The 27,235-nt window shown below is 40.2% G+C and overlaps 2 protein-coding genes across 4 annotated transcripts; one reads left to right on the top strand and one right to left on the bottom strand.

Annotated features, from left to right (window-relative positions):
- The first annotated feature begins 231 nt into the window (after positions 1-231).
- Positions 232-18,004, top strand: LOC145456950 (uncharacterized). 3 transcript variants are annotated; one of them, XM_080335097.1, is made up of 11 exons: positions 232-434; positions 1,991-2,121; positions 8,698-8,992; positions 9,660-9,809; positions 12,137-12,254; positions 12,391-12,541; positions 14,147-14,246; positions 14,305-14,337; positions 15,294-15,425; positions 16,057-16,128; positions 16,190-18,004. In XM_080335097.1, the coding sequence occupies exons 1-11, from the start codon at positions 272-274 to the stop codon at positions 17,044-17,046; spliced, it is 2,202 nt and encodes a 733-aa protein (XP_080191223.1). In that variant the 5' UTR covers positions 232-271; the 3' UTR covers positions 17,047-18,004. The 3 variants fall into 3 exon arrangements, with proteins under 3 accessions (XP_080191223.1, XP_080191224.1, XP_080191225.1); XM_080335098.1 differs by having other exon boundaries at positions 16,060-16,128; XM_080335099.1 differs by lacking the exon at positions 14,305-14,337.
- Positions 18,005-18,043: 39 nt separating this feature from the next.
- Positions 18,044-19,753, bottom strand: LOC145456958 (calmodulin-like). The gene is made up of 4 exons (XM_080335108.1): positions 19,477-19,753; positions 19,293-19,408; positions 19,079-19,214; positions 18,044-18,210 (listed from the first exon to the last, which is right to left on the bottom strand). Exons 1-4 carry the CDS (start codon positions 19,658-19,660, stop codon positions 18,173-18,175), a joined length of 474 nt encoding a protein of 157 aa, XP_080191234.1. The 5' UTR covers positions 19,661-19,753; the 3' UTR covers positions 18,044-18,172.
- Positions 19,754-27,235: the final 7,482 nt, after the last annotated feature.

Genomic DNA, 27,235 nt, shown 5'->3' on the forward strand with positions numbered 1-27,235 from the left:
TTGGCGTGAACTGATCGTGCTACGTTTTGACATAGCCCAATGCTGTTAACGTAGTTATCCTTGAAAAGCGTGCCGTTATTGCCGGTACGCCACCTGAATATTTCATCGGTTTAGCGCAAAGGTTACCGTAATGAAGTGGTTATTGAACGTATAGTACCGGTGTATCGACAACATACTACAGGACTTGCATCGTGAACTGCTGTTTCATGCATTATTTTCGTGCGTTTCAGAAATATATCTGTGCAGTATATACGCATGAAAAGTTTCCGATATGGATTACTTAGCAAAAGGAGTAGTGTTTTGGCTATCGGTTTACCTTTACGCTGGACAGATCCTTGTCGATAGCTTATCTCCAGTGCCGTTATCAAGAGTGTCGGCTGGTAAATCCCCCGATGATAATGTACCGGAGCCAGTCACCACGGCAATTTCGAAAGGTGGGTAGCATCTTTACTATATTTCATTTTCCTTTGGTATTCGGAGTCGGGACTTGTACCCTTGGCCGTGGCACGCCAGACCCATAATGTGAAAAGCACCACAGTATTTCATTTTCAACAATTAGTAGCGATAAAAACCCTAAAGACTTGAAATTCGCTGATATTTTGCCATGAGATTCGCTAGCTAATCTACTAAACCAGTGGTTCTCAACCGGGTGTCCGCGAAGCAATTTCAGGGGGTCCGCGAAATCTACAAATTTGTAAAAATGTGTGATAACCTAATTTCTATTGTTTTAAAAATAGAGAAATCACGAAGCGATTTCACTTCATAACTACTAAAACTTAAGGACTCACGTAAACAGAATGGCCGTTCGAGATGGAATATTCTACTGATATTGCTGATTAGAGAGTTTTTTTGGGGTTTCGGAATAAATTCGCTTGCAAAAACATCCATCCTATGATATACATAACCGCTATTCCAGAATAACTTCAAGATGAGCTGCTACATAGAAATGACTAGTCCTGATGTTATATTGGTACCAATTTAAGTTGCGATCAGACCCAAAGGTGTCGTCGGAAGCGTTACGGGCTATTATACATTTGCCACCACCTATTTTGTGGAAATTAATGGATTTTCGGCACTCCCTCACGTCAAATCGACGGCGCGGCAGTGTATTCCAAGAAATGCAGCCATACAATGGACTTTGAAATGATATACATCTTACCAATTTCTACTTGAATATAGCATGATATTAATTTTGACAAAAGTCATTTTGTTGCTGTTTATCAATAGCCTACAGTTAAATGGCGATTGCACGGTAATAGAGCTAAATTTGAGCTAAAATTGGGGGATGCGCGGGGGTACGTGACGGTCCAAAGGGGGTCCGCGAAGACGAAAAGATTTAGAACCACTATACTAAACAGATCATTGCTGTTACCTGTGAAGGGCGTAGTTGGGATGGAAACATAATATGACCAGGTTTAGCTCTGAGATGGTCACTCACTTGCAAGGTGGCGCCAAGAATGCAATTACGTCATTTTGCTCACTTGGTGTCTCGCCGTTGCCCGTATGCGTGCCTGAATAAGGAGCCGGTGCACAATGCCCATTGCCCGCATAGACGTACTTGTCCAATACGCTTATACCTTGCATTGCATATTGTTCAAAATATTATTTATGTATGGAGGAACAGGATATAGATTGCTTTGGGAATAAGTATTTAAATGACTTTCATTTCAGTCACAATATATGACAATTTACAATGCACTCGATATTCGCATTACTCGAGCGATTATGTCATTTAGGCTTGCATAGACGCCTCTGCAATGAATCACGTTTTATCCGGACGCTAGCTAATATTTAAAATACGTGGAAAATCGCAATGATTGAGCCAATTACACCTACAATAATATGTTGATCTGTGATGTCAGCTATCAACACCTGTCGTCGAGATTTTCTAATTATCTGCGACAATTGTCGTCGGGCTCATTCAATGAATTTGTCTATGAGCCGATAGCGAAAACTTTCCAAACTCGGCATGACACGTATCGTTCTGCAGGTGTGGAATGCGGTGGGCAAATTTTCGCAAATCAAGGACAAATCATCAGCCCCGGCTATCCTGTCCAAAACTACTCGTCGAACAGTAACTGTACATGGTCAATAACGGCAGACGAAGGAAAATTGTTGCTGGTGTGTATGGCTTACGGTGCATAGTCTATAGTAGGCCTACCAACTGTTTATTATTTATATAAGCATTCTTCTGACGTTTCTAATCTCGATGAATAATTTGACATATCATCTCATAGCCCCAGGAAGTATATATTTTCGGTGTGAAATAAGCTGAGCATTATGGAATATTTGTGATTACATACACATACGCGATCCCGTGACTTTGAAAAGTATACAATATTCGAGTCATCGGAGTGAATGTAACGTATCCCTGTTAAGATACTGAACCCGGGGTCATTGAAACAACAGTATCCTAATTGTATCCAATATATCAACTGTCGTTGTTTGCCTTTGATGGCCTCCGGGCCATGTAATGCGTAAATATTTTAAATCAGGAGAATATTACAGTGTCATTTGAGTTAAACGATGTCGAAGAAGGTTGTGCAATGCGCATGCAATTTTCACGATTACTACTGCAGCAAACTTATCTGAACTTTGGCATTAATCAACTGATTTCGAACGGTCTTCGTGCGATCCCCGCCAATTCATAACATCACGAGCCATGTGATGTCTGCGTGACATTTCCTATTCCTGGATGTAATTCTGGAATTTCTTATGCCAATTCCAATCATACCGATAACTCCACACGTGCGGATATCAGTTACCTCACTACACCGTGACATGCTCCTGCCGTTAACGTGAGAGCTGAGAGCAAAGGGAACAATAACTTAACTATTTTGCTATTTCAAAGACTGCTGATGTATTAAAATTATTTCTGTTCGTGCTGTGATTTTCATCAATTCAATCTTATCGAAAATATATACCGGTGCTCCAGCTCAAGTAATATTTCTCCGTGGAAGATCGATATCAGTTGTGCAACGTAGTCAGGATTTGCAGCTGATACAACGTCCCATGTGCTGATTAAATCGTTAGTTGGTTCTCCAAACAATGCGATTTCGCACAAAACTTAACAGGGGCGTATGATATTAAAGTATCGTATAGACCCCGCCTAAACATCATTTGGTTTGTTCCGTCATGGAGTTATTTTTATATATTTGTAATGCCAGTGGTCTCACTTTCTTATCGTTTCATAGAGCTGCAATCATCTTGTGCTTGAAAATGTATGAAAATTTGTTAAAATGCGCATTTTAGGAATAATTTTTCTGTGACCTAATAACGATATATTCACTAGAATTCTTTCTTCTGTCCTATATTTACAGTCCGCTTATGGTGAGGTGAACTAACTCATCTATGAAAATAATGTCTGCACATATTACTTTTCCACGTGTAAGAATCGAAATAATGATGTAAATGCTGGATTTCATGTGTTTAACAACTGTGCAGGCTAGTTGGTCAGAAGACTCTTCTGCCTCTCCCGCATTTTATGTTATCGACATTATGACGTAACTCATGTTGCCTAGGGTTACCATACGTCCTCTTTCAAGAGGATTTGTCCTCTTTTTTGACTTTTTTGAAAGTGTCCTCGGAGGACGCCCTTTTGTCCACTTTTTTTTAAATATTTTGTCCTCTATTTTGATAGTTTAGGTCATATTTATAGCAAAATGCGACTGATATGGCGTAAATCAGCACCGAAGTGACGCTACGGCGGGTATATCGGGAGCTGGGCGGAAAGTTGACCTTTTTTATTTATTTTTTTAGTCAACCACCCGACAGCGTCAAGTAGAAAACGGTATTTTGGGCGCTGAGCGAGAAAGTTGACGCTTTTTTTTAGTCAGCCGCCTGTCAACGTGGAGTAGAAAACGGTATTTTGGGCGCTGAGCGAGAAAGTTGACCTTTTTTTAGTCAGCCACCTGTCAACGTGGAGTAGAAAACGGTCTTTTGGGCGTTATATTTTTTAGTCAACCGACCACAAAGTGGGAAAAAGTTACCGTTTTTTGAGAATTCGTCTGCTTTTTGCAAGTCTGAAAACTCTGAAAAAGTGTTCTCCTTTCCGATTTCCAAAATATGGTAACCCTAATGTTGCCTACGTCACATTTATAACCCTGGCTTCGCGCCGCACAAGTGTATTGGAGTCAGACTTGAACAAGTGGGAAATTTTCAGCTTTTCCGAAATCAACTAGATTACATTTAGAATTATGGCTACACAGTTTTTTCCAAACTAGATCATAATTAGAATTACTGAATTTCCGATAACCTGGACATTTAATCAAGTTCAGCTCTTATCAAACCATAGCTGATTCTCATAAACAGGAGAATAGCAAACGTCTGTACAGCAAGCTTGACTCTTTTCGCACAATACAGTTCTCCTGAAGCATTTTCTGGAAAACCAGAAATTAGATTAGAATTAAAATTAGAGCATAGAAGCATTGAACAAATTAAATTAGAATTAGAGCAAGGAACATTTCGCGAATTAGATTAGAACTCGATTGCCGGCACTTTGCTCTAATTAGTTTAATTACGCAACTAGAATTATCTAGTTGTCAAATTCTGGTTGGAGCGAGTGTCTTTCTTTAATACTATATGGCTTTTACTGCCTTTCACCCATTTTTCATCTTAGAGATAAACTGTTAGATGTAACCCGATCTCCTTTGATCATTACATAGATGCGATTGGAGTGATGAAATCGTGCGCGTGCGTTCACTTTTATTGTCATTACCATGTGAAGTCGTAAAATATGCACATGAAATCATCCAGTTACTATTCAATTGTGACGTCACAGTCAATTGACATTGACAATGGAAAATATAGGGTAAATATAGCTCCTTTGACGAAATATCTGTACTATTAATGTTGAACCGACTATTTTAAGGGTTCCAACCATCACATATCGATATACGTCGGCTATATTTGGTAGTAATTGTCCGTAGGCTCATACAATTTTTTTTAAGTACACTATATTAAGGCATGATTTTACAACTTTAAAAAAAACACTATTTTTTTAAAAAGGCCTTTGTTTAAAACACTGTTTAAAACATGGTTTAAAACACATTTTGTTTTAAGTGCAACCCTAGTGAGCACCAACGTGGAGCTACATTGGAACAGAATAAATTATTGAGGTTCTTGGTTTTGACTGGGTATTTAGGATCCAATTACCTTGTTAGCGCCAGGTTACTAATACCTTATGCATTTTCATTATTTACAAGCATGTGACGAAAATCCGATTGCTTTGAATAATTCGACTCAGTTTCCATGAACACACCTAGATCTATAGATAGCCAAATCCGAAATTTCGAATTGTAGTCCAAGCTCCAATCGAAGGAATGTGATCTTAGGATTGTCGGGCATACGCCTGAAAGAACTGGTGAATTCCAGAATCGCCTTCAGCAACTAAGGAGACATCACGGTGAAGTGGTAAGGAGACCGTCTCTTAATGCGGCGATGTTTTGAATCATGACACGAGTTTCAAACTGCGGCATCGCGCGAAACCCGACTTTGATCTGTCAATCAGATGATATTTACATACGTAACCCCGGAGTAGTATCGGAACAAGGTTTCAAATGCCGCGTACAGCATTTTTATGACACGGATGTAAAGGAATATATGTCAGATTTTAAGACTTATCTTAGATTCGATGCTGTCACTAGAATATTCCTCTTGATGACCGGATATCATATAATAACGATACCTCCATTCTGATAATTATAATTATCCAACTATGTTGTAATCGATTTATGCATTGTCGTACCGTGGTAATTATTCTCATGTCATTCGAAGAAATAGGCATAGCGCACCATGAGCTTGATGTGAGACCACAGGGAATTTTCTTCAATGACAATATCAGTTAGTTTCAGATAACTGATGTAATGGTAGAATTGCAAGCATTGCGCTGCTAAGCTACATCATAAGTGAAGGCGACACAAAGCACGCTGTAGATCCAAACATACTACTTCATACTTTGGAAACAGTGCTTCATCGGATACGTACAGTACACAAGCACCAGACCTCACACCTCAATATACTTACCACAGTACTTTCCAGTACAACGATGTGCATTGTACTTCTATAATCAGAACTTGTAAATTTAACAGTTGCGGTGGAATGATAATATTAAGTGAAGTCGATTTATTTTGACCATGCCTACTTATCCAAATTACAACATATGAGATTTTGCCTGGAAGCATATCATACCAAAGCCGAAATACCAAACCCCTCAGCTCGTTTCACATGTTCAGTTCATGGCTGATATCAACTAATAACTAAAATCGAGGCATCGCTGAAAAGCATCGGTGTACCTAATATATTAATATATGAAAGGAATTCTCACAATCTGAACCAGCGCCCGTGCATGCGGCCAAATCTACTTTCAACAACGCGTGTTGGAATACATCAGTACTAATCGTCAGATAGGACCATGTTTTGTGAAGTGGACAATGCATGCGAACTATGATTTTGTATCACGCCATTCTGTGCCAGATATCATACGCACAATATTGCACGACTGTGCGTAGTGTACAGCGTGCACACAATTACCTGCGTCATCGCGTATATATCGCGTATTTGTACAGAAAAATAATTTACGACTTCAGTTACGCAGGCAGACGACGTCTCCTGATTGACTCACACGAGACTGGTGACGTGTGCTTGGTGACCTACCTGATCGACCGTACGGGATGAATAAACTTCCGTTAAAATAGTCTTTACAAAGCGTCAAATAAATCAACCATAATTTACAATACAAACAACATACGGGGTGTTTATTATCTGTATTCGCCGAGTCCTTTTATTCGAAATGTCAATCCGGAGCTCATCCAATAACGCGGCGTACTAAAAGTCCCGTTTGAGAATTGGTATCCGCTGAGAAAATCGCCGTGAACGGATGTGATAAATACAGAAAATACTGTGGAGTTTAATTTAAATTTGTTGATATTTGGAATCAATCGAATCCTAAATATTAGGCATATAGCAATGTGCCGTGTTACTTGATATGCGTATGTTTACGTTGATATCGGGAGTAAAGATAATCACTTTGAGTAATGATTAGTGACAGATCTTTAAGCGACTCTGTACAAAAGTATGGATAAGCGGATGACCAAAATTAGCTGCATTGATACTAGTTGTCAGTGCTATTTATTCTGTTGCTACGGAATCCGCTTTGGACTTGGTGGCATGTCCGGATAACATTGGAAGCGATCTCTCTGTCAGTTAAAATTGCATGGACCTACGGCTGAGATGACGGATTGCGGAAACTATAATCATGTATCGGTTCTGTTTTATGCGCGGTCGATGGATTTGTATGACTTGTATGAGTAGATATACAGAGAGAAATAAATATCCACATGCTGCGTACTGATCCTGGTCTGTATAATCGCGTAATTAAATTGAAGTGTTCCCACGCTAAACTGGTCGATTATTAGTAATTTCACATGTAATTAGTCTTGATTTTATATGAGTATTAGTCCAAATAAAACGAATATTTCCTGTGCTTGATACAGTTGTTATTACAGGTAGTTTAAATGCCGTGATTTAAGATCGTTCGCTATCGACAGTTGGCGACTTTGCCAGCGGTTTCATATTACCAATTTATATGCTACGCGATTCCCGCGATAATATTCCTTTTCGCGGGATTGTATCACAATAAGTGCAATCATTGCGGTCAATGTCATCGACGGTATAGGGAGAAACTGATTTCATCGAGATATTTCGAGTTTTTTTCGACGGCAATTGACATGTCACAGTAATGACTTGATCTTAGCAATTGCGTTGAAAGAAAAATAACGCCCTGTACCATGCAGATCTCAATGCGAAAGTAACGGCTTTTTTCTTAGTTATCCCCGCCTAGTATTAAGCATAGTAGGTTGGCTACACTGACATACCTTACATCGGTAAGTTCCTATCCGTACAGAAGTTGAATTGAATACATTCTGAATTGCGATGCATGAATGATCCAGTATTTTCTTCACGTGTATAGCAACGTATGCACTGAGCACAATTGCCCAGGGTTACCCTACGTTCTTTTTCAAGAGGATTTGCCCTCTTTTTTCGAATATTTGAAAGTGTCCTCGGCGGACGCCTAAATGTCCTCTTTTTTGTGAATTTGTCCTCTTTGTACGTGGAGATTGAACTGAGATCTAGGACATCTGTGCACAAGTAACGGTCCAGCGAGATTCTCGGGACATGAGCCTGAAAAATGACCCTTTTTTAGTCAACCAACCACACGCTCGGGAGAAATTTACCATTTTCCGGGTTTTACTCTAGTATTGTAGGTCTGAAAATTTTGAAAAAGTCTCCCCTTCTCAGATTCCCAAAATATGGTAATCCTGCAATTGCCAGTATGTCACCATTGATCAGTAATGAAGTACTCCTAAATTTTTAAGTACAGTACTCATGTAGCTTTTACCTATTGCACCACACTCAGACAGTTTATGTTTTTCAACTATTTCTACTCACAGATTTCTAGGTAAAACTATAATCATTTTCTGCACTTTTGATTTTGTAATGTAGGAAGTAATTTCGAGACATGCTTGCATTCTGTTTATGAGGGAAATTGTTTCAGAAAGAGGATTCCTGTCCCGTTAAATTCCAGAAATCCCGATCGAGTATAGGTATCTCTTGGTGCCTAAAGGTTGCGTTTTTGATGGACCGAAAATTGTTGATTGAAACATTATTTCCGATGCAATCATATGCATCCATTTTCAGATGAAATTCGAATACATCGATATCGAGGTTGGACCCCCGGACTGCCCTTTCGACGGTGTGATTGTGGTTGACAACGCAGGCATGGCTCCAGTCGTGTTCACTCCCGGGCCCAACCCGTTCGGCGCGTCTTGGACCGGCCCGTCGCCTATCGTTATCGGAAAATATTGCGGGAGGGATAAGTTTCCGGCCTTCACCAGTGTCACAAATTCGGTGCAACTCGGCTTCTATTCCGACCTCGACATGCAAATGGGGGGATTTCTATTTACATGGAAGACGCTTGACGTGAGATCATCAGGTGTGTGAAAAAACATTGGAATCAATTATGACATTTGCATAAACACGCGCTGCGTATATAGGCCTATACTACAGGAAACAGAAGATGTAGGCCTACTTAACACGACATAACCACATGTTGCCTAAAGCAACTGAGAGGCTATTGATCGTAAGCAATGTGACTGCAACGAATCGACACGGTCTTTTATCGATACACATTGCACATGATTGTACGTACGTCGCACAGTACACTATTTATCGTGTCAGGCTATGGTCGCTCTGACATCTGTTTGCTACATTCAGCATATCCGCTAAGGTTCCAGTTTCATATATTACTCTGGTTGTGCAAGAGATATCTATCTCTTATGTACCTTACTGTACCATCACTATCCAGTACCCACGCTGATCGTACAGTTGTATGTCCCGGATGAAAAGAGATCAATAATAATTAGAGATATATGCTTCACAATTGTCTTGATGCTGGTTGCTCCTATACGATGCTCTATGTTTTCGTGTATCAACACAACAGTGCTGTCGTGAAAATTAATCCAACATCAATCCCAATTCGATGTAAGATTCGTTAAATGCACACAACATGATATTACAACGAAACTGTAGGGTTATACACTTCAGAACATTGCACAACCGATTACCTTATTAAATTACGCACTTCGATTCTTGCCCAACAGCACTTCACTCTTGCGATTTCGAGAATGGCCTCTGTAGCGGTTGGGAAAATGTGAATACCAGGGAGGACGTGTTCGACTGGGCAGTAACAAAAGGGAGCACGCCAACTAAAAAAACCGGTCCGGGATTCGATCATACGAAGGGCGACGAAGGTTGGTTTTAAAATTGAAAAAAAAAATCGGCACCGACATGCTGTTATGTATCGTGACTGAAGTGACTCACGTAACCAATGTGGCCAACAGAAACCGCTTTTCCTCAGCTAACTTCTTACTTCCATTTGGTGTACTGTAAAGGATCTAGGGGTGTGCCGGTGTGCATGTGCATTGCGCAACCTTATTAACAACTAGACCAAGCAGTGAAACCGCGGCCCGCACACGCACATATATATAGTCTTTTAGTAGTTATGAACCCCACCATTGGAAACGATGATGACTTGTGGGGATTATAATAAAATTTGATATCGGTAGGGTTGCATTTAGAACAAAAATCAATTTAAAACAAACATGTTTAAAACAAGGTCCTAATTTGAAACACGTTTTTTATTGTTTTTCTAAGCATTGATGTCACAAATATTCAATTGTGACGTCATAGTGGATTGGCATTGGCAATTGAAAATATAGGGTAAATATAGCTCCTTTGACGAAATATCTGTACTATTAATGTTGAACCGACTATTTTTAGGGTTCAAACCGTCCCGTATCGATATTCGTCGGCTATGTGGGGTGGAAATTGTCCGTAGGCTCATACAACATGTGTTTTTGAAAGTATATACACAATTATGGCATAATTTTATCACTTAAAAAAACACAATTTTTAATAAGGCCTTTCTGCAAAACACTGTTTAAAACATGTTTTAAACAGAGTGTTTTAAACACCGTTTGTTTTAAATTCAACCCCAGATATCGGACTATATACATAGTAATCATGCGTGAATACCCGAAATCAAATCACCCCAGGCAGGATTTTTCTGGTTATCGAATAAATACTAGGGCTCTTCGAAAATGACTTTTTTTCTCAAATCGTACTGGCTACTTGATAAAATTGTTAGGTTACCTAATTTAAGCCTACACACAAAATTTGGTTCAATTCCAGCCAGTAACCTCTTTGCTACAGGAGAAGTAAGTTTCTTTTTATTATATAAAAATAAATAATAAAAAATTTGAAATTTTCTGTTCACCTCATGAAAGTGTTAGGCTGTCTATAGAAACGGTGCTCACCCAATTTGGTTCAATTCCAACCAGTGGAAGCGGAGTTATTGCCGTCGAAAAATTCGGATTTGAATAAAATAGTATTTACGGTGAGCACAACTATAATAAATAAACAAAGAATCGGTCCAATACCGTTGATTATTTTATTCATGTGCAGTGCAATGTCAGCGTATATTTATTTTGGTTATTTTAGTATTATGTTGGTCCTTTATTTGAGCTCAGCTCAAACACCGCAGGGCACAGACTAGCCTAAATTAGAAACGGACCACAGACTAGAGAGGGTGCGAACGTTCAGTTCACGTTCGAGTTCGGTGTGCGAATCTTGATAGTTCAGAGGTATGCGGTCACAAAATAACCTTAGTGGGCTCTACACTGTGAACATTTTCTTAAATGCCTTAATCTTACATTATAATCTTGGCAATTGTGATTGAAATTGATTTAATTTCAAATTCATATCCCTCTCTGCATCACGGTAGGAACAAGAACGGGAATTCATCAGAAAATATTAGGAATCTTGAATCGCCAAAATGCCACTGATTCTAAGGAATGAGGCTTGAACTATCCCCCTAATCCAGATGTAAACGTTAAATTGGTCCGCTTCCATCACTGCTATGTGCATGGCCTGGTATCAGACTAGACCTACATCGTGAGATTTTTGCGCGTAGTAGCAGAATCATGTAAGTCAGATAAACCGCATATGATATTTGCGCCCAGTGCTGCAAAATTCTCCCAGGGCTTTATAGATTCTCTGAGCAGCCTAACAATATTGGATGCGGAAAAGTGCCTCTTGCATGCCGTGAAATTCCTCCAGATCTATCACATCGCCATATATGATATATTACTGTTACTTGCATTTATGGTTTACGGATGTACAGGCCTTTTAAAAATATTATTCCCGAGCTACCGACGTTTGGCTGGTCTCTGGCCGAATTGAAAATAACTTTTCCTTTGATCGCTTTATTTTTTATATTCGGCAATACCATAATTCGATGGACCAAGAGTTTTGACAAAGCTTTATACAATTTGAAATCACTGTTGAATCTAATAATAGCGATGCCCTTGAAATTGTGGTCGCATACTGGAACCGTTGCTAATCTTTACTGCCACAAATTCCCACTTGTATAGAATAAATAAATTCGTGGTCCTTACTGTCGCTCGCAATGTCTATTACGTTATCCGTCACTCAATTAAATCTTGGCAGATAGCGATGTTGTTGCTTTTGTGGGCTACCTCTGCAGTGTGAATTCAGGCGCATTTCACGTCAATTTCAGATGGAAGTTACGCCTTCATCGAGTCATCAAAACCACGACAAGAAAATGATACCGCGCTGTTGGCCTCTCCTCAGATCACATTCCGAGACGATGATACTTCATATTGTCTCGAATTCTGGTGAGAGGATAAAAATATCAAACTATCGCTGCATTTCGTTACATCCCTCACAAATTCAGAAGTGTGTAGATCAGATGGTGGCCTACATCTTGTGCAGTTACTGGTTTCATCGCTAATTATGTACGTATACCTGTAGGTATCACATGCATGGCAAAACTATGGGATCACTCATCGTGGGGTTTGCGATTGGGGATCGGCGTTTGATAGAATGGAGAATGTCCGGTGACCAAGGCGATGAATGGAAACACGCACTTGTTTCCATCAAGAAAATCGAAGAGCCAATGAAGGTATAATGTCGTGTTCTAGCTACCTTAACCGACTTACGAATGTAAAAATGAAATGTATACATCCACTATGAATTTGATATATATAGGCGTAAGTAATAGCATATAAGCATAATAGTTTAGACACGTCTTGCAAATCATTACATCTACTGGTAAGTTGTAACTGAGTAGCAATTTACGGCGTTATTTATCGAAATCTCAGGGTTGCTTGCTAAAAAAAAGTTCTCAAAATCAAAACGACAACTGATGTTGATTGAATAATTCTCAGTCGCAATATAGAATCAATCGATAAGATCAACTGTCACCGTCATATGTTTGTAAGGTAAGCCCCGATATTACGTACGCTGAAGCTGGGATTGGTATGAACTCTTTGTCACAAATACCCACGTCCCACACATTTAGATTAATATGAGGTTATTATCTGATTACCCAGTCGCATCAGAAAATTTAGATCTATTTATGCAGGCATATATCCCGATGCAAATAGAAGACAGCAACCGTAATCCTGTAATTCCAGGCTCTGCCAAGCCCATGATAGTCCAAGTCCCAACACACGCTAGAGACATGTGTACTGTGTATAATATACTGTATACAGGCCGTATTCATGGTCTCTATTGCCAACAATTAGCAACATGTATATAGGCGTTATCTGTGTATAGGCGTTACCTCCTCAATACATTACATTACACCCATGAGGATGAAAATAGGCATTCTCTTGGTGGAGTAACTCATTAAACAGCACAATGACCAAGCAATCGCTGTGCCATATTTATGTTACTTTTCACTTCGATTTGGCATTACGCTGATACATAGAATGAAGTATCACCTTTGTAATCCTGTTCATTAACCGCTTCTAAAGCGCTGCAACTGATCGCAGCATCGCGTTCCCAAGTGAAATCATTATTGGTGTGCATAATATATGCTTATATTTGAAATAGTTATAGACTCTCAAGTTTCAGTTTTGCATCAAGCGCAAATTATGATAGCGAGGAAGAATGTTTGAATTTGAGCCGGATGTAAATATTATGGGCGATGAAATAACGGATTGTGACTATCATTATCTTGTTGCTACAGAATCTCTTCTGCGTAAGCAGTGTCTTGCAAAAATCCCGGTAGGAACGTGGGCTTTGCTACAAATGGCAGATCTGTACCCATAATAAAGAATATGGACCTGGTGTAAATAAAACGACCAATGTAGTACTATGAATACAAAAAATAAAATTACAAACAACAACGTAATTTCAATTAAATGCAAAGGGAAGCAACGAATCTGCACGTAACGATTTATATCATCTCTTCGCTCCGTTCAGAATTGTTATCATTATGAATATTCAAAATTCACTAATACTCGACGCAATGTTGATAGAGCCATTACATTATTATAGTATAGGTGTTTGCGTATGTCCAATGTCAGTTCAAATCCCTATTGTACTATTGTTGTTTACTCCATTATAATATGAGAAGAAACGAAAATTCTATCGTGATTGCGCCTTTGAGATTCCTGGCATTGACTGATTGTACTGCATCAGTCGCGAAGATATGTAATTAAGCGTTTCGTTAGTTGCCTTATAACAATCAGACAGCAAACACTTGACATTTAACGCCCAGGTCATTTTCGCCGGCGTGATCGGTAGAAGTTACACTGCAGACATCGCGATCGACGACATAACGATCTACGAAAAGCCGTGTTCCGAAGTTAACTGGAAAGGTACCGTTTGTTAATTTTGCGGTTTATCCGTTAATTGCACGTTACATGATGTTTGCAGATCGGGTCGAAATGGATGAAGAATTTTTCCTCTGTGAGTGTGCTGCAAGCTTGCTGCAGTCGCATTATGCAAATGCGCTTTTCTAAATGCGCTAGCTTTTCGCGTGCTCGGGCTGACTTAATCCGAATCAATGCCTTCCAAGTATAGTATTGGTGTGTCCGTCCGTAGCTCCGTACTTGTCAACATACACCAGCCTGGCTATACTTGGTCTCACACTTTAAATTTGGTACAAATAGCCATGCGTGTCAGATTAACTGTCAGCTATTCTTGTTGCTTGACCGTGAGTGTAAAGATTTCAGTTAGAATGATATCCGCTTGCTTTGTTGCTTGTGGTGTTTGTCGGCTATATGCCGACTATGGTCATTTACACCAGACCGATATTCCTTATTTTGGATTCCGTAGCTGCCGGCTTGTAGCACGGCCCACTTCTAGGCTATTTTAAAGACACCGCTTGCGCGGATGAGGTGGCGAGGAGGAGCCTAGATAAACCTCCAACACTTAGGTAGGAATACTGCAGTCGACCTCGGTCGGCCTAGAATCCGCAACCCATTGGTGTTGCGGCTATGGATTATACCAATACGTTCTCTCGCCAGGATATCCGCACACACTCCAGTCCGATTCCGCTCAGGGCCCCAGCTAGATAACTCTAGTTGCCTAATTTGACTAATTAGAGTGAAATGCTCTAATTTTAATTCGAATATAATTTATGTTGTTTTCTTAAAATTCCATACTGTATTGTGCAAAACGAGTCAAGCTTGTGCATGAAATTTCCATTCTCTTGCTTACGAAAATAATCTCTAATTTAGTAAGAACTGAAATTTATTCAACTTCCAAGTTTTCACAAATTAAGATATTCTAACACAATCTAATTCGGAAAAACTGTAGGTATAATTCTAATTGTAATTTAATTTGGAAAAGCTGAAAATTTCCTAGTCGTCCAAGTCGGTCCCGTCTCTGTCTTTCTGTATTCATCCCTTGAATTTTCCCAGATAACATGCCATGCGAAAATGAGGAGGACTACCCTTGCGAGAACAGCACTACGTGCATTCCGGACGCGAAGATGTGCGATGGAACTGCGGATTGCCCGGGAAAAGACGACGAAAGTGGTCACCTATGCATATGTAAGCAGGATATTCGTTACGTAGCCATGCTCATATCACAGATGTTGATATATGTGGCGCATAGGCTACCAGGCAGTGATAGAAAACTCGAGAAAGAATATATTCAATAATCCTCCGTCTCTCCAATAGCGAGGTTAACCTGATCCCAATCAATGCTATTGTAAGGTTTGCCCGCTTCAGGCCAGAAACTGTTCAGCTATTCCAAATTATACTAGAATTTAACTTGTGACTACACTTTTTCTAAAATAGATTAGAATTAGAATTATATCTACGCAGATATTTCCAAATTTGCTTGGAATTACAAAAATCGCGAAAACTGCGAAAATAAACTTGAACTAACTTTAGTTTACGTCAAATCACCGTTCATTCTTATAAGCAAGGAAATGGGAAATGTCTGTACACCAAGCTTCGCTCGTTTCGGACTATGCAGTTCTTCTGCAGCATTTTCAGGAAGACAATAAATTAGATTAGAATGAATATGAAAAGGATCATTAGATTAGATTAGAATTAGATAATCAGTGTTTCGTTCTAATTTGTCTTTTGCAACTAGAATCATTTAGTTGTTCAAGTCTGCTTCAGACATAAGCGTTACATCCATACTTTGCATTAACTATTTTTGAATTATTAACAGCAGTAGCAGCAACTACCTCCTTTCCCCGGCCCCCGATTTTCACAACGGAAATGGATGAAACAACGATGGAAGGTAAAATTATGTTTTTTATTTCCCGTCGCCAGCTGTCTCTTAGCGTTTGCGTCCATTCCAGATGAATATTATACCACCGTTAATGCAGAATCCACTGCATCTAATGACGACACCACGACACAGTATATCGAGGAGGCCACAACCGTCGATGAGTTACTGTTTACGACAGTTGGAGTGGCTACAACGATTTCAGATGTAGGCGTCGCTACAACTGACGATCTCACAGCAACCGAAGCTGTCACTGTGGCCATTGATGTTTCCACCACCGATGTGTATATACCGACTGAGGTTGCTGCCACCAATGCGTCTACGGAGGCCGCAGATGAGTTTGAGACCACAGAATCAAGTGAGGCAGATGCCACAACGACACAAGAGTCGGAGGTAACCACACAAGAAACCGTACAAATGCCCGAGGAAACTACAGCCGACAGTATTGGTTTCACCACAAAATCGAGCCGAAGTGACAGCGAACTCGCCACAACCAGCGGCGATGAGCGGGTAGTAAAAAACAACCTACTAATGACCACGTCAGAAACATCGCCAGAGCGCGCAACAACTCGACATAACGGTGTAAATAATCTTGTACTCGCAACTAAACCTTCGTTATCAGCAGACAACTCGCCCACGAGTACTGTGAACTACAAGACAACGTCTGTTGCGAAAGCGTCGTCCACCAAGTCAACTCCACATGCTGTTCGGAGTACCGCCCGGCCAACGAGCAGAACACCAAACACGCCAGGCAAGAAGTCAGACGCCGTGGCGACCAGCAGGATACCGGATACGACGCAAATTCGCATAACTGGAAACATACAGGCTCCGACAGCGGCTGAAAAGCAAAAGGGCAGCGCGCAATCGACCACACCCGTATCGATATGCGTTTTACTTTTTAGCGGTCTGCTATCCCTTCTTCTTATATAAGCTTGACCGCCGAGAGAATGCAATACTATCCGATGAGCGAGACGCGCGATCAACTCCCGATAAGAATGGAAGTCTGAACTTGACTAAGCATTGCGTGTTCGGCAATGCAATATGTTATAGAACAATGGAACTGCATGTTTTCCGCGTAAGTGTTGCTCAGGCGGCAGCTTGGTGCCAGCCATGCAGCTATACGCTAGGGCTATAGAGGGATAAATTCGCAAATGGTATCAGTACTATGGCAGCCTACCAAGAGCCTACCTTTCCCCGTTTTAACTTTTAGGTTGCACTATGACCTATCGTTATAAAAAGGCGTTTACAGTTGTACACTTTAGAATTTTATGATTCCTTAGTAGGAATGAAGGAGCGTAGCGTACCCTTATCCATATACACGTATTTCTAATTCCGACATTCGCAATGTGATTTACTAAATAGTACAGTTCGGAAATCATTGTGTTAACAATCATTTGTATTTTTCGTTTTGCTGTTTCTTTTTTTTATATTATTCTACGATGGAATTTCTAATGATACCAACTGTGGAGTTAATTTTGTAAATAGACATTGCTTAGCATGGACTACGGGATGAATGTTACAAAAATAACCTGACCGGTCAAACTATAGCAAGGCTCCTGCTGTCAGAATCCCGATTTTCAGTGCCTCAGATATTCGCGAATATTATTTCAATATCAGTTGTGCCCCGAATTGTCTACCTACATACAAATGATCTTGATCCGAAACAGGGGAACATGATAAATCTGCATAGCCTACTTTACAACAGCTAAAAACGCGTGAATCAGTAGTATATATTCAATCTGAGTATTCTATTTCTCTATCGTATTTCAATAATGTTGGATATCAAACCCGACAATAACAATAATTTTATTGGCGCTTGGATCTTTTGTCAATAAATCAGTATACGTATCAACTTTTAAAATGCTAAATAAACTATCTCTTAAAATGTCGCCACGGATTCTCGATCTGCCTCGTCCACTGATAACACTTCCAGCATGGAAAGATGTATTGAATTTATCATAACATTTGCGGGAATTACGAGTCCTCTTTCCACAAAATATATTCTGTCCATGTTCTCAGTGTTGGATGTAGAAGAAGAAAAGAGCTATGCGCGTAACTAATTCATGCTGGAATCGGTCATCATTGCAACGAATTCTGAAATATAAATTAAATAAGTTTTTCACACATAGAAGTAGTCAGCGCCAATACTGAAGTAGGAATAGCGACGTAAATTTCTACTTATTTTCATGGACACGTCAAAACCACGTTAAGTATAAGTAGAAAACGAAGGCCCGTGAAAAGTACGTAGTTTCAAAAGGTCGTCGCGATGGTGTATATTTTATCAAAATTTTGAGGATCTAATTTTCAAATTGATAGAAAATCATGTTGTTGCAAATTTTTCATTATTTTTCGGAGTGTGTCATGGCCAAGATATGGCCGAAGCGAAATGAAAACTTTGCATAAAGTTAATTTCCGTAAAATGGGTGAAGTGGATATAGCTACTTTTATTTCACAGCGACGATATGTTTAGAAATTAAGCAGAGGTGTACAAACCGTCGAAATTGCGGTGTAACGTTTAAAAACCAAGTATAGTTTTGCAAAAAAAGTGGCAGTAGTCTAAACACTGAACCACAGTAGAACAAGTGTAGGCAGAACTTATATACTGGGTTAAAGTACAAGTATAGGCCCATACCTCTTTAGTGGCGACCTAAGGTTACACATTGACAGTGAAGAAAGTATTACGGGGCTAATCGTTTTGCGAAGAGCTCATGTCGGTCGCATGTAGGATCACGATATTTGAGAACACGTTCGGCTAAAGTCTCTTGGGAAGATACGACCGTGGCTATTCCAGGACAGCTGCATTCCGTTAAACGTCGCTTAGAATGATTTACGTCACTGATTTGATGCCCCGTGCGTATAGCACTCTACATATGTCACAGGTCACTGCTTAGGTGACTTCCATACGTTATTGACCGCTCGATTATCGCGTTCTGTACTAATCGACTGCCAAAAGAGTCAATACCTTCATAATCGATTTTCCCATCACCGTCTTTATCCGCTTCTTTCATCATTTCCGTTACTTCCTCGTCTGTTAACGGCTCGCCGGTCCCTTGCATTACGTACTTCAATTCTTCCCATTCAATGTACCCACTGCCGTCCTAACGCCGAAAACAGTGTCAGAAACATATTCCACGGACTGAGAATGATGTATAGTTTGATTGGATTTAAAATCTCACCTTGTCAAACACCCTGAAGGCTTCTCTCAACTCCGCGTCGTTGTCCTTCGTCTTGTCGCTTTGCATCCACTTATACATTAATTCAAGGAAATTTTCTTGGTTGATGGTTCCCGTGCCTTATTGTGAAGACAAAAACATGCAACTGGTCACTGCGTGTCATATTTCATATCCTACTAAAAGTCACCTTCTACATCGACGGTGCTGATAATTTCCTTTAAATCTGCATCGGTGGGGTTGTAACCGAGGAATCGCAAGACCTTGCCCAGCTCCGCGCAGCTTATGTCACCGCCTCCATCTTCGTCAAACATTTCGAATACTTTTTCGAATTCGGAGATTTGCTCCCCCGTTAAACATTCCCGTGCCGTCATACTGCTTGCAGTCGGAGTTAGTCGTATTCAGTGATAAGCGTTGCGACCAGCCTCTTGATAGTTCTGCTTCTGGAGTATCCGAATAGGTTTTACAAACCGCATCTTCTCGCATCTCCTTATCCCACGGGACATTTTTATCCGAGACAATATCGCTTACCTTTCTCTAAACGCTTTTCTGTAAGCTTTGCAGGGAAGACATGAGCCGAGCATACCATACATGTAGGCCTATATAGCATGCAATCGTAGCATACACTTCTAAAATACTGTTTGATGACGTTTTATAGAGCCCGGGACAAAAGCGAATTTGGTGATAGATTCGCATCATAATTCAACAGTGAAATCGTCGTAACCGCGAGCTCAGGAGTCTATTGCGCCATCTGGTATCAAACTCTAGCGAAATAATTGGCATACTGCAAACAGGACCGTTGCTACCGAACCCCAATCGTGGGATGGAGGCAAGTAATTCATCCCGATTTTTTTTCTTCGCGCTTCAACAATACGCCAGTAGAATAACGGCGAAAATGATACCTTGTTTACCACATTTGCTCGCGCGGCACTCCTGCACAGCCTCTCCTCTCACTCCTGCCGCGGCATCCCGGTTGAGAACCATTGGACTAATTAATTAATAACAATGGGCCAGGGTTGTAACCAAGTCACAAGGCTCCGAGTCACAAGTCAGTCTCACTTTTATATTTTTGACTCGAGTCAAGTCGAGTCATTTTCAATTCCCACCGAGTCAAGTCCAAGTCAGCGAACAGAGGATCGAGTCCGAGTCATGGTATTATGACTCGAGTCCGAGTCCAAGTCATTGTGTTGACTGCTCAGTTTTCAGTAAAAGTCTTCCTGAACCCACTTTTTTAACTCTGTTTGGTGATATTGAATGGTTTGCATTTATAATATATCAATTTTCCTCACTTTTAGCAGTTTCTGGTCGCATTTTCAAGCACCAGTACCAACAAACGAAATCCCAATAGTGTGTTGGCTTCGAAATTAAAATGAAATGTCGGTCTTGGCCGTCTGAATCTCGAGTCAATGACTTGCTTCGAGTCATCCGCAATGACTCGATTACAAGTCGAGTCAATACACAGATTGACTCGAGTCGAGTCGAGTCATTTCCGTATTTTGAGAAAATGACTCGAGTCGAGTCGAGTCATCCGAAAATCGTGACTCGAGTCCGACTCGAGTCGAGTCATGACTCGAGTCATTACAACCCTGCAATGGGCCCTCCGAAACTATCACTCGACAACAATATTATTAACCGTGTGCCACAAACATATGGCTTAAGATGAAAATCACGTGCCGGTAAATCCAGCGGTAATTCTAATCACTTGCGTTGGGGGAAGATAAAAATATAATAGAATACTAATGTAAAAGTAGGTCTGCCATTATGGCTGACAAAATTCATTCGTCAACTTGAAACAATTTTCTCGTTTCACAAAACTACAAGGCAATGCACGTCTTGTCCCTATTCCTATTTTTCATAGCATTAGATTAATGCTGTCGATTTTGATGCATATACTAAACCGATATAAATAAATATAAAGGTCTCGTGTGCGTCTTACCCATGCCGTGGAAGGAAATATTTGCGACCGTGTACACGATACTTCAATTAGTAAGTGTTGGCGGCCGTAGACATGAAAAGTGAATGTACGAAATGACTCCCGAATTTTTGAGAGATTGATAAATCTTTTAGAGATATAAATTGATATTGAAACTTTCTTCGCGCTACGCGCGATTCCATGCGACTTCACTTTTCGATATAAATATAGTTGCGCCCTTTGCAATCTGATCCCCAGATTACAGATGCTAACTGCGGAGGAAAATGATGTCGCAATCTAGCATATACCTATCATATCGTAATTTAGCAGCACGTGGCGTTTCCTAATCTGGAAAAGGTGACTATGACTTTTTCTTATAGCTTACACCTGTTTTAGCAGACCACTGTTGAAACTTTCTGGACAAAAGACATGAAATATATTTTCTGCTTTTTAGAAGTAGTATTCATATTTCTCTTTCAATTCCCAATATCATACTTTGAGTTCTAATTAGTTTAAGTTCTTTCGTCTGAAGTACATACTTGTTGAAGTATAAAAGCAAGTTAAGTAATAATGCCTCTATGTTCCGAAAATTCATGAAATAAAGCTACACATTATGGCATTTTTACTATCAGTCATATTTTTGTCAACGTTTACTAATCGCGCAAGGTGTTAACTAGGGATAGTGTGAACGTGAGGTTCACGTTCGCGTTCTGTGTGCGAACCTCGGAAATTTAGAGGTTCGCGTTCACAACAGAACCTTGGTAGGCTCTGCACTGTGAACCTTTTTCATATATTAAAATTTTCATTTCATTTTAACATCTTTGGTCCACATTTATTGCATTTCAACCGTGGGCCACTCTATGCATGGATCTGGCAGCATTAGAAATCAACACTAAACGAGCATGCACCTTGACAATCTCAAAAGTCTTACTTGCTTTGTTACAAAAATTTGCTCGAAATATCCAGCTTTCCGTTTGTAAATATTTAGTGACTCTCTGCTGTGAGTTTGACCCGCAATCACACAATATCCCTAGCGAAATACGTAGTCAGCGAATGATGCTTATTCAAGCTATCAATGAGATTGATATCGTTTTTGATGCAAAAAAATCCAGCAGGCATACGGGGTCAATCTTGACTTCATATCGTTACTGCATCATTAAAATCAAATCCTCGCGATTGAGGTGTTGGCTACTGCTGTATAACTTGTTAATGGGGTAGTATCGGCAGCAAGTATAGAAACCCGTTCACACGCTGCTCAATATCAATGTAGCGATACTCAGACGCCGAATACATTGTCCGGTCTGGCCTAGACCCTTAAGGTGTAAGCTTATATTCCCTGGTAAGTCCTCGTCGAAATTGTTGGCAAAGCGACAGAAGATATTGATTTATAGGAGTATCATATCCTTCGATTGCATCAGTTGATACATTTAGCGACGTTTAAAACGCCAACGTGTACTTCGGCATTGTGGCATGATGTGGCCCGAGTCGTCGCTAGGTAGTAGGTACCATGTACATTAATATACGCTATCACTTCATTGAAAGATAGGGTTTGAATTAGCAATATGACGTAACGTGACGTCATGAGGTTCACGTTCGTGTTCACACAGAACCTTTCAATAAGGTTCGCGTTCACACGAACCTGAACCTTTGAGAGGTTCACACCATTGTTAACACGATATCCGACACCACTTCTCCGTGTTGCTCTTCGACCACACTACTGGCCTTATAATATGGGAGAGGGCGCCATACCATGATATTTTTTAAAACGGGATGTTCGAGTAAACAGAGGATTAGTATCGCATTCCCATATCAATGCTATTATTTTCATCCCATGATGCGGACGAAAGCTTATGCTGTCGAAAATGAGGGTTGCCATACGTCCGGAATTTCCTTGTAAAAACTGCGTCCGAGAGGAAAGTCTAAAATATGCCAAAATGCCCGGAATTTTGAAGACTTGAAGTAGGCTCAATATTTTCCGTAAATCAACATAAATAATATTATTTTTAGGCAGATTTATGCTATTTGAAATTTTCTTCGTGCTGCGCGCGATATAATACAACGTATTTTGATGTTAATATGGGGACCAGGCACCACCCTCGCACAAATGCAATCAAAAATAAATAAAAATAACCATCATTTACTGAAATAAGTGTAATTGCGGTCGCAATTATAAGATAACGGTATATTCCTGAAGTTGGTTAAGACCTTTTGGATGCTTTAGTTTAGTCAAAGACAGTTGTTCCAAATCTGGGGGTCATTTGCCTTTATTCTGGGATCGCGAAGATGCTGGTCGTCATCAGCAGCTTCAAAAATAGGCCCCGGGAAAGTCTGGGCATTGGGCAACCTGACTTTTTTATTAAGCAACCTATCATTTTTTGAGCTGGACCGCGGAAGATTTTCAAATGGGAAATGAGCTCGCGGCCATAGAATAAAAGGTTGCAAACCACCGGATGTGCAATTTATCGATGTATTTTATAGTAATATATGGAAGAACCAATATTTTCGACTGAATTAGTTTACAAATAGCAATCACCGGAGCTCACATTAGAGATGGCCAAATTCAAAGCCTATGTTTCACTCCACTCCTGTATACAGTCGATAGGCAAAGCTTAGCTAGTGTGACGTTACATTCATCGATATCACACCTCATTGTAAAATCCGTTAGTTGGCGCTAAAGAGTGTCCGGAATTTGATCCATAAAAATATGGAAGCCCTATGCTATAGCCAATCAGCGAGACCTGCAAAAAAGTCCTTACTACAATATGGCCAGATCGTGAAAATGTGCCGACCTTTGTATTATACAAATTGGTTTGAATTCGTGGTCAGATTTGCTCCACATTGGATCCTCTGGTGAACACCGTCGGAAACCGTTGAGATGCTTTAGTGTGGGGTGCGAAACCCGCAGAGGTGGTCATGGTCAGTAACGAAGTACTTCTACTTTTTCGAAGTACTCAAGTAGTTTCCTCTACTTCTATTACTTACTCAAGTACATCTGATTTTCGCTACTTCTACTCCTACTTCGAAAGATTTTGTGATCTACTTACTTACTTTTCGCTATTTTCAGTAGAAGTAGTTAATCCTCGAATAAGAAAGATAGCCAGACTAATTTCGGGGCTGTTTTCAAGGAGTACCAGCACTTAATCTTCTTAATAGTTAAGTAAAGCCCAGAACTTTTGTTGCGCTTCGCGTACAGTAGTTTTGGAGTGACAAATATATATGTTTTCACGAAGGTATCGGTGAATATAATTTAGGCACCGGATTGCGTGGTTCCGCTCACACCGCATTGTCGCCCATTTCAAATATTTCATCACAGTAAATATGGCCTATGATAACGCTTGAAAATATACCGTTCCGCAATCTAGGAATTGCCTACCACATCGTAATCCAGCAACCCATCACGTGTCCTAATCAGGAAAAGTGGACTCCGGCTTTTTTGAACGTTACACCTGTTTTAGCAGACCACATTTCTGGACAAAAGACGTGAAATATATTTGCCGCTTTTTTGTATTTCTCTTTCAATTCCGAGTATCATACTTTGACTCTTAATTAATTTCAATTCTTTTAGTCTGCAGAACATATATGTTGAAGTATAAAAGCAAGTGTAGTAATGCCTCTATTTTCCGAAAGTAAAGCTCCACTATATATACAATTTTACCATCCACCATATTTTTTATGAACGTATACTAATCGCGCGAAGTGTTGAAACCGTATATGATACAACTTTTCCGTATTGGTCTTCGCCTAAACTATAGGAGCCTTTTGATATGGGGTAGGGCGCCAATTCATGATATTTTCTAAAACACGGTGTCCGAGTATACAAAGGGTTAATATAGCATTTTCACATCAATACTATAATTTGCATCCCGTGATGCGGTTGAATGCTTATTCTGTCAAAAATTGATACCTCCTGAGATGCATCAATACGAATCAAGCTCTCTGCACCTCCTGTATAGTGTATAGCCCAATTTGCAGCTTTTGGCAGTCAATGCGAACGAATTACGACCGTTTTCAAAACTACTTACTTACTTGAGTAGATTTAAAGTCAGTCAATTCTACTTCTACTTCAAGTAGTTTTAGGTTGCTCATGAAAGAAGTACTTCCACTCGTACTTGAGTAAATTTTATCGACGCTACTTCTACTTCTACTTGGGTAGCGTTTTTGGCTACTTTGACCACCTCTGGAAACCAGTGGGTTCGGGGCCATGACACATGTATTTCGCGGCCAAACCCCTTCAGCGTCGGGACACATGAAGACAGGAAGTTGGAGCCAACATATGGGCAAGGTGCGGTGCAAAAACTGACCGTCGCTGGACCTTCGGTATTGATATGATCGGTCGTTGAAATGGTCGGCAGTCGGCACCGAATAGTCCCGTCCTAGCAATCTGAGTAGACCGTCGTATATAAATGCAGCAAAGATGCGACGCGCAGAGGAAAATGATGTATGCAAATTTGAAATAGCGTGCATCAGACATATTTAAAGAGATGCATTGCGTAAATTGTTGTCTGCGCGTTCTCTATATGTCATACATTCCCGTTAAATCGTAGTATAGCCTAAACTAATATTAAAAATGCATTCGTTTTCGTGTGTGAGGCTTGAGTCGCGAGATACCACTAAAACGCAGATTTGGGTCGTGGTCTAAAATGTTTGGAAACCACAGCCATATAAAAATACCAACTTGGAATCGTGTGCTCCTCACGAAAGAAATTTGTTTCGGGTACGTTTGGAGATTCCAATATCTAACCGACATTACCGACAATTCTGATGGAAGATCAAGAAATAACAACATGCAGCAAAGTGACTAATAACAATTGGCCCACCCGAATATGCACCATCATTTATAACTTGCCCTAAATTTTGGAAAACACTCGCTCCATCAACTCTACCGGTGAATCTGGTCACATGGGCTGAGAAAGGATAAATTTGTGATAGACTGATAACATTATGTGAAACTACTAATATTAATGACGAAAGTCATTTGTAAATCTGAAAACTGGGGTCGCGGTTCGGATTCAATCCTTTATTAGATAGCTTGCAGGCCGGACCAGTCAAATGATTTCAAAATGTGACCACCAAATCCTTACCTTTGTTTTTACTAGAATGCTCTATTACAAAAGCTAGGCCTACATAGCCCTTGTAGGGAATATAGGAGATTTAACTAAACGGTGATGTTGGAATTTGGTTTATCATTTTTCAATCACCATTCGGATTTCTATGAATGCTGGAGACCTTTTACAGCAGAAGTAATACAGCGGTATCATTGCCGCGACGCCAGCTGCATGAGCACTCACTCTCGCCGCTCAGCCACTCATTTGCTCCTAAGCCACGCTCCAATTTCGCCAGACAGCATGGTTGCGTCACTATGCCCCTCTCCATAACTATAAAAAATTCGAGGCTGATTGTGGGGGTTCCAGAGCCATTCGGGAAATAAAATATATATTTTCGTAATCAGTACAGCGGCAGCTTTCGATTGATATCCGTTTTTATCAAATTTGATGCTCGGCAAGCCGGTCAAAAATTGCCGTCAAATTGCCTTCAGCCAAATGGAAAATATGACGTATATCAATTTCACTGAGCCATGAGTTTGCTTGTGTCCACACCATTGATGAGCATCGGACTAATTCGGATATGATTCGGACTGGATTTTGAGACAGTTGGATCGGATTCGGATTCTATTGCGGATTTGGTTTCAGATATTTTCAGCTAGTTGTTAATTTGTTTCGGACTTTTCTGGATAGTTTTGACCAGATGTAACTTTTGACTTCAAGTCAAAAGAAAAAATCGTCCGCTCGACAACCACATCGGACAGTGTACCCCTTTTGATAGGACTGGTAGCACTCTAAAGTTGTTCTGTCACAGGTCCGAGCAAATATAAATCAGCCAACTCTAGGCCTATAGCCTATAAAGGCTACGTCCTAAATGTATCTAGCTCCGCTGCACAATTGGGATTTTTCGGAAAAGTTGTTCTATTCGGATTTTCCGGATTATGGACGAGATTTTTCGGAATTGCATGGATATTTGGATGAGATTGTTCGGATTC

This window comes from Botryllus schlosseri, chromosome 15 (assembly GCF_051294905.1).
Source record: "Botryllus schlosseri isolate E-star chromosome 15, Bs_hap1, whole genome shotgun sequence".
NCBI classification, from domain to species: Eukaryota; Metazoa; Chordata; class Ascidiacea; order Stolidobranchia; family Styelidae; genus Botryllus; species Botryllus schlosseri.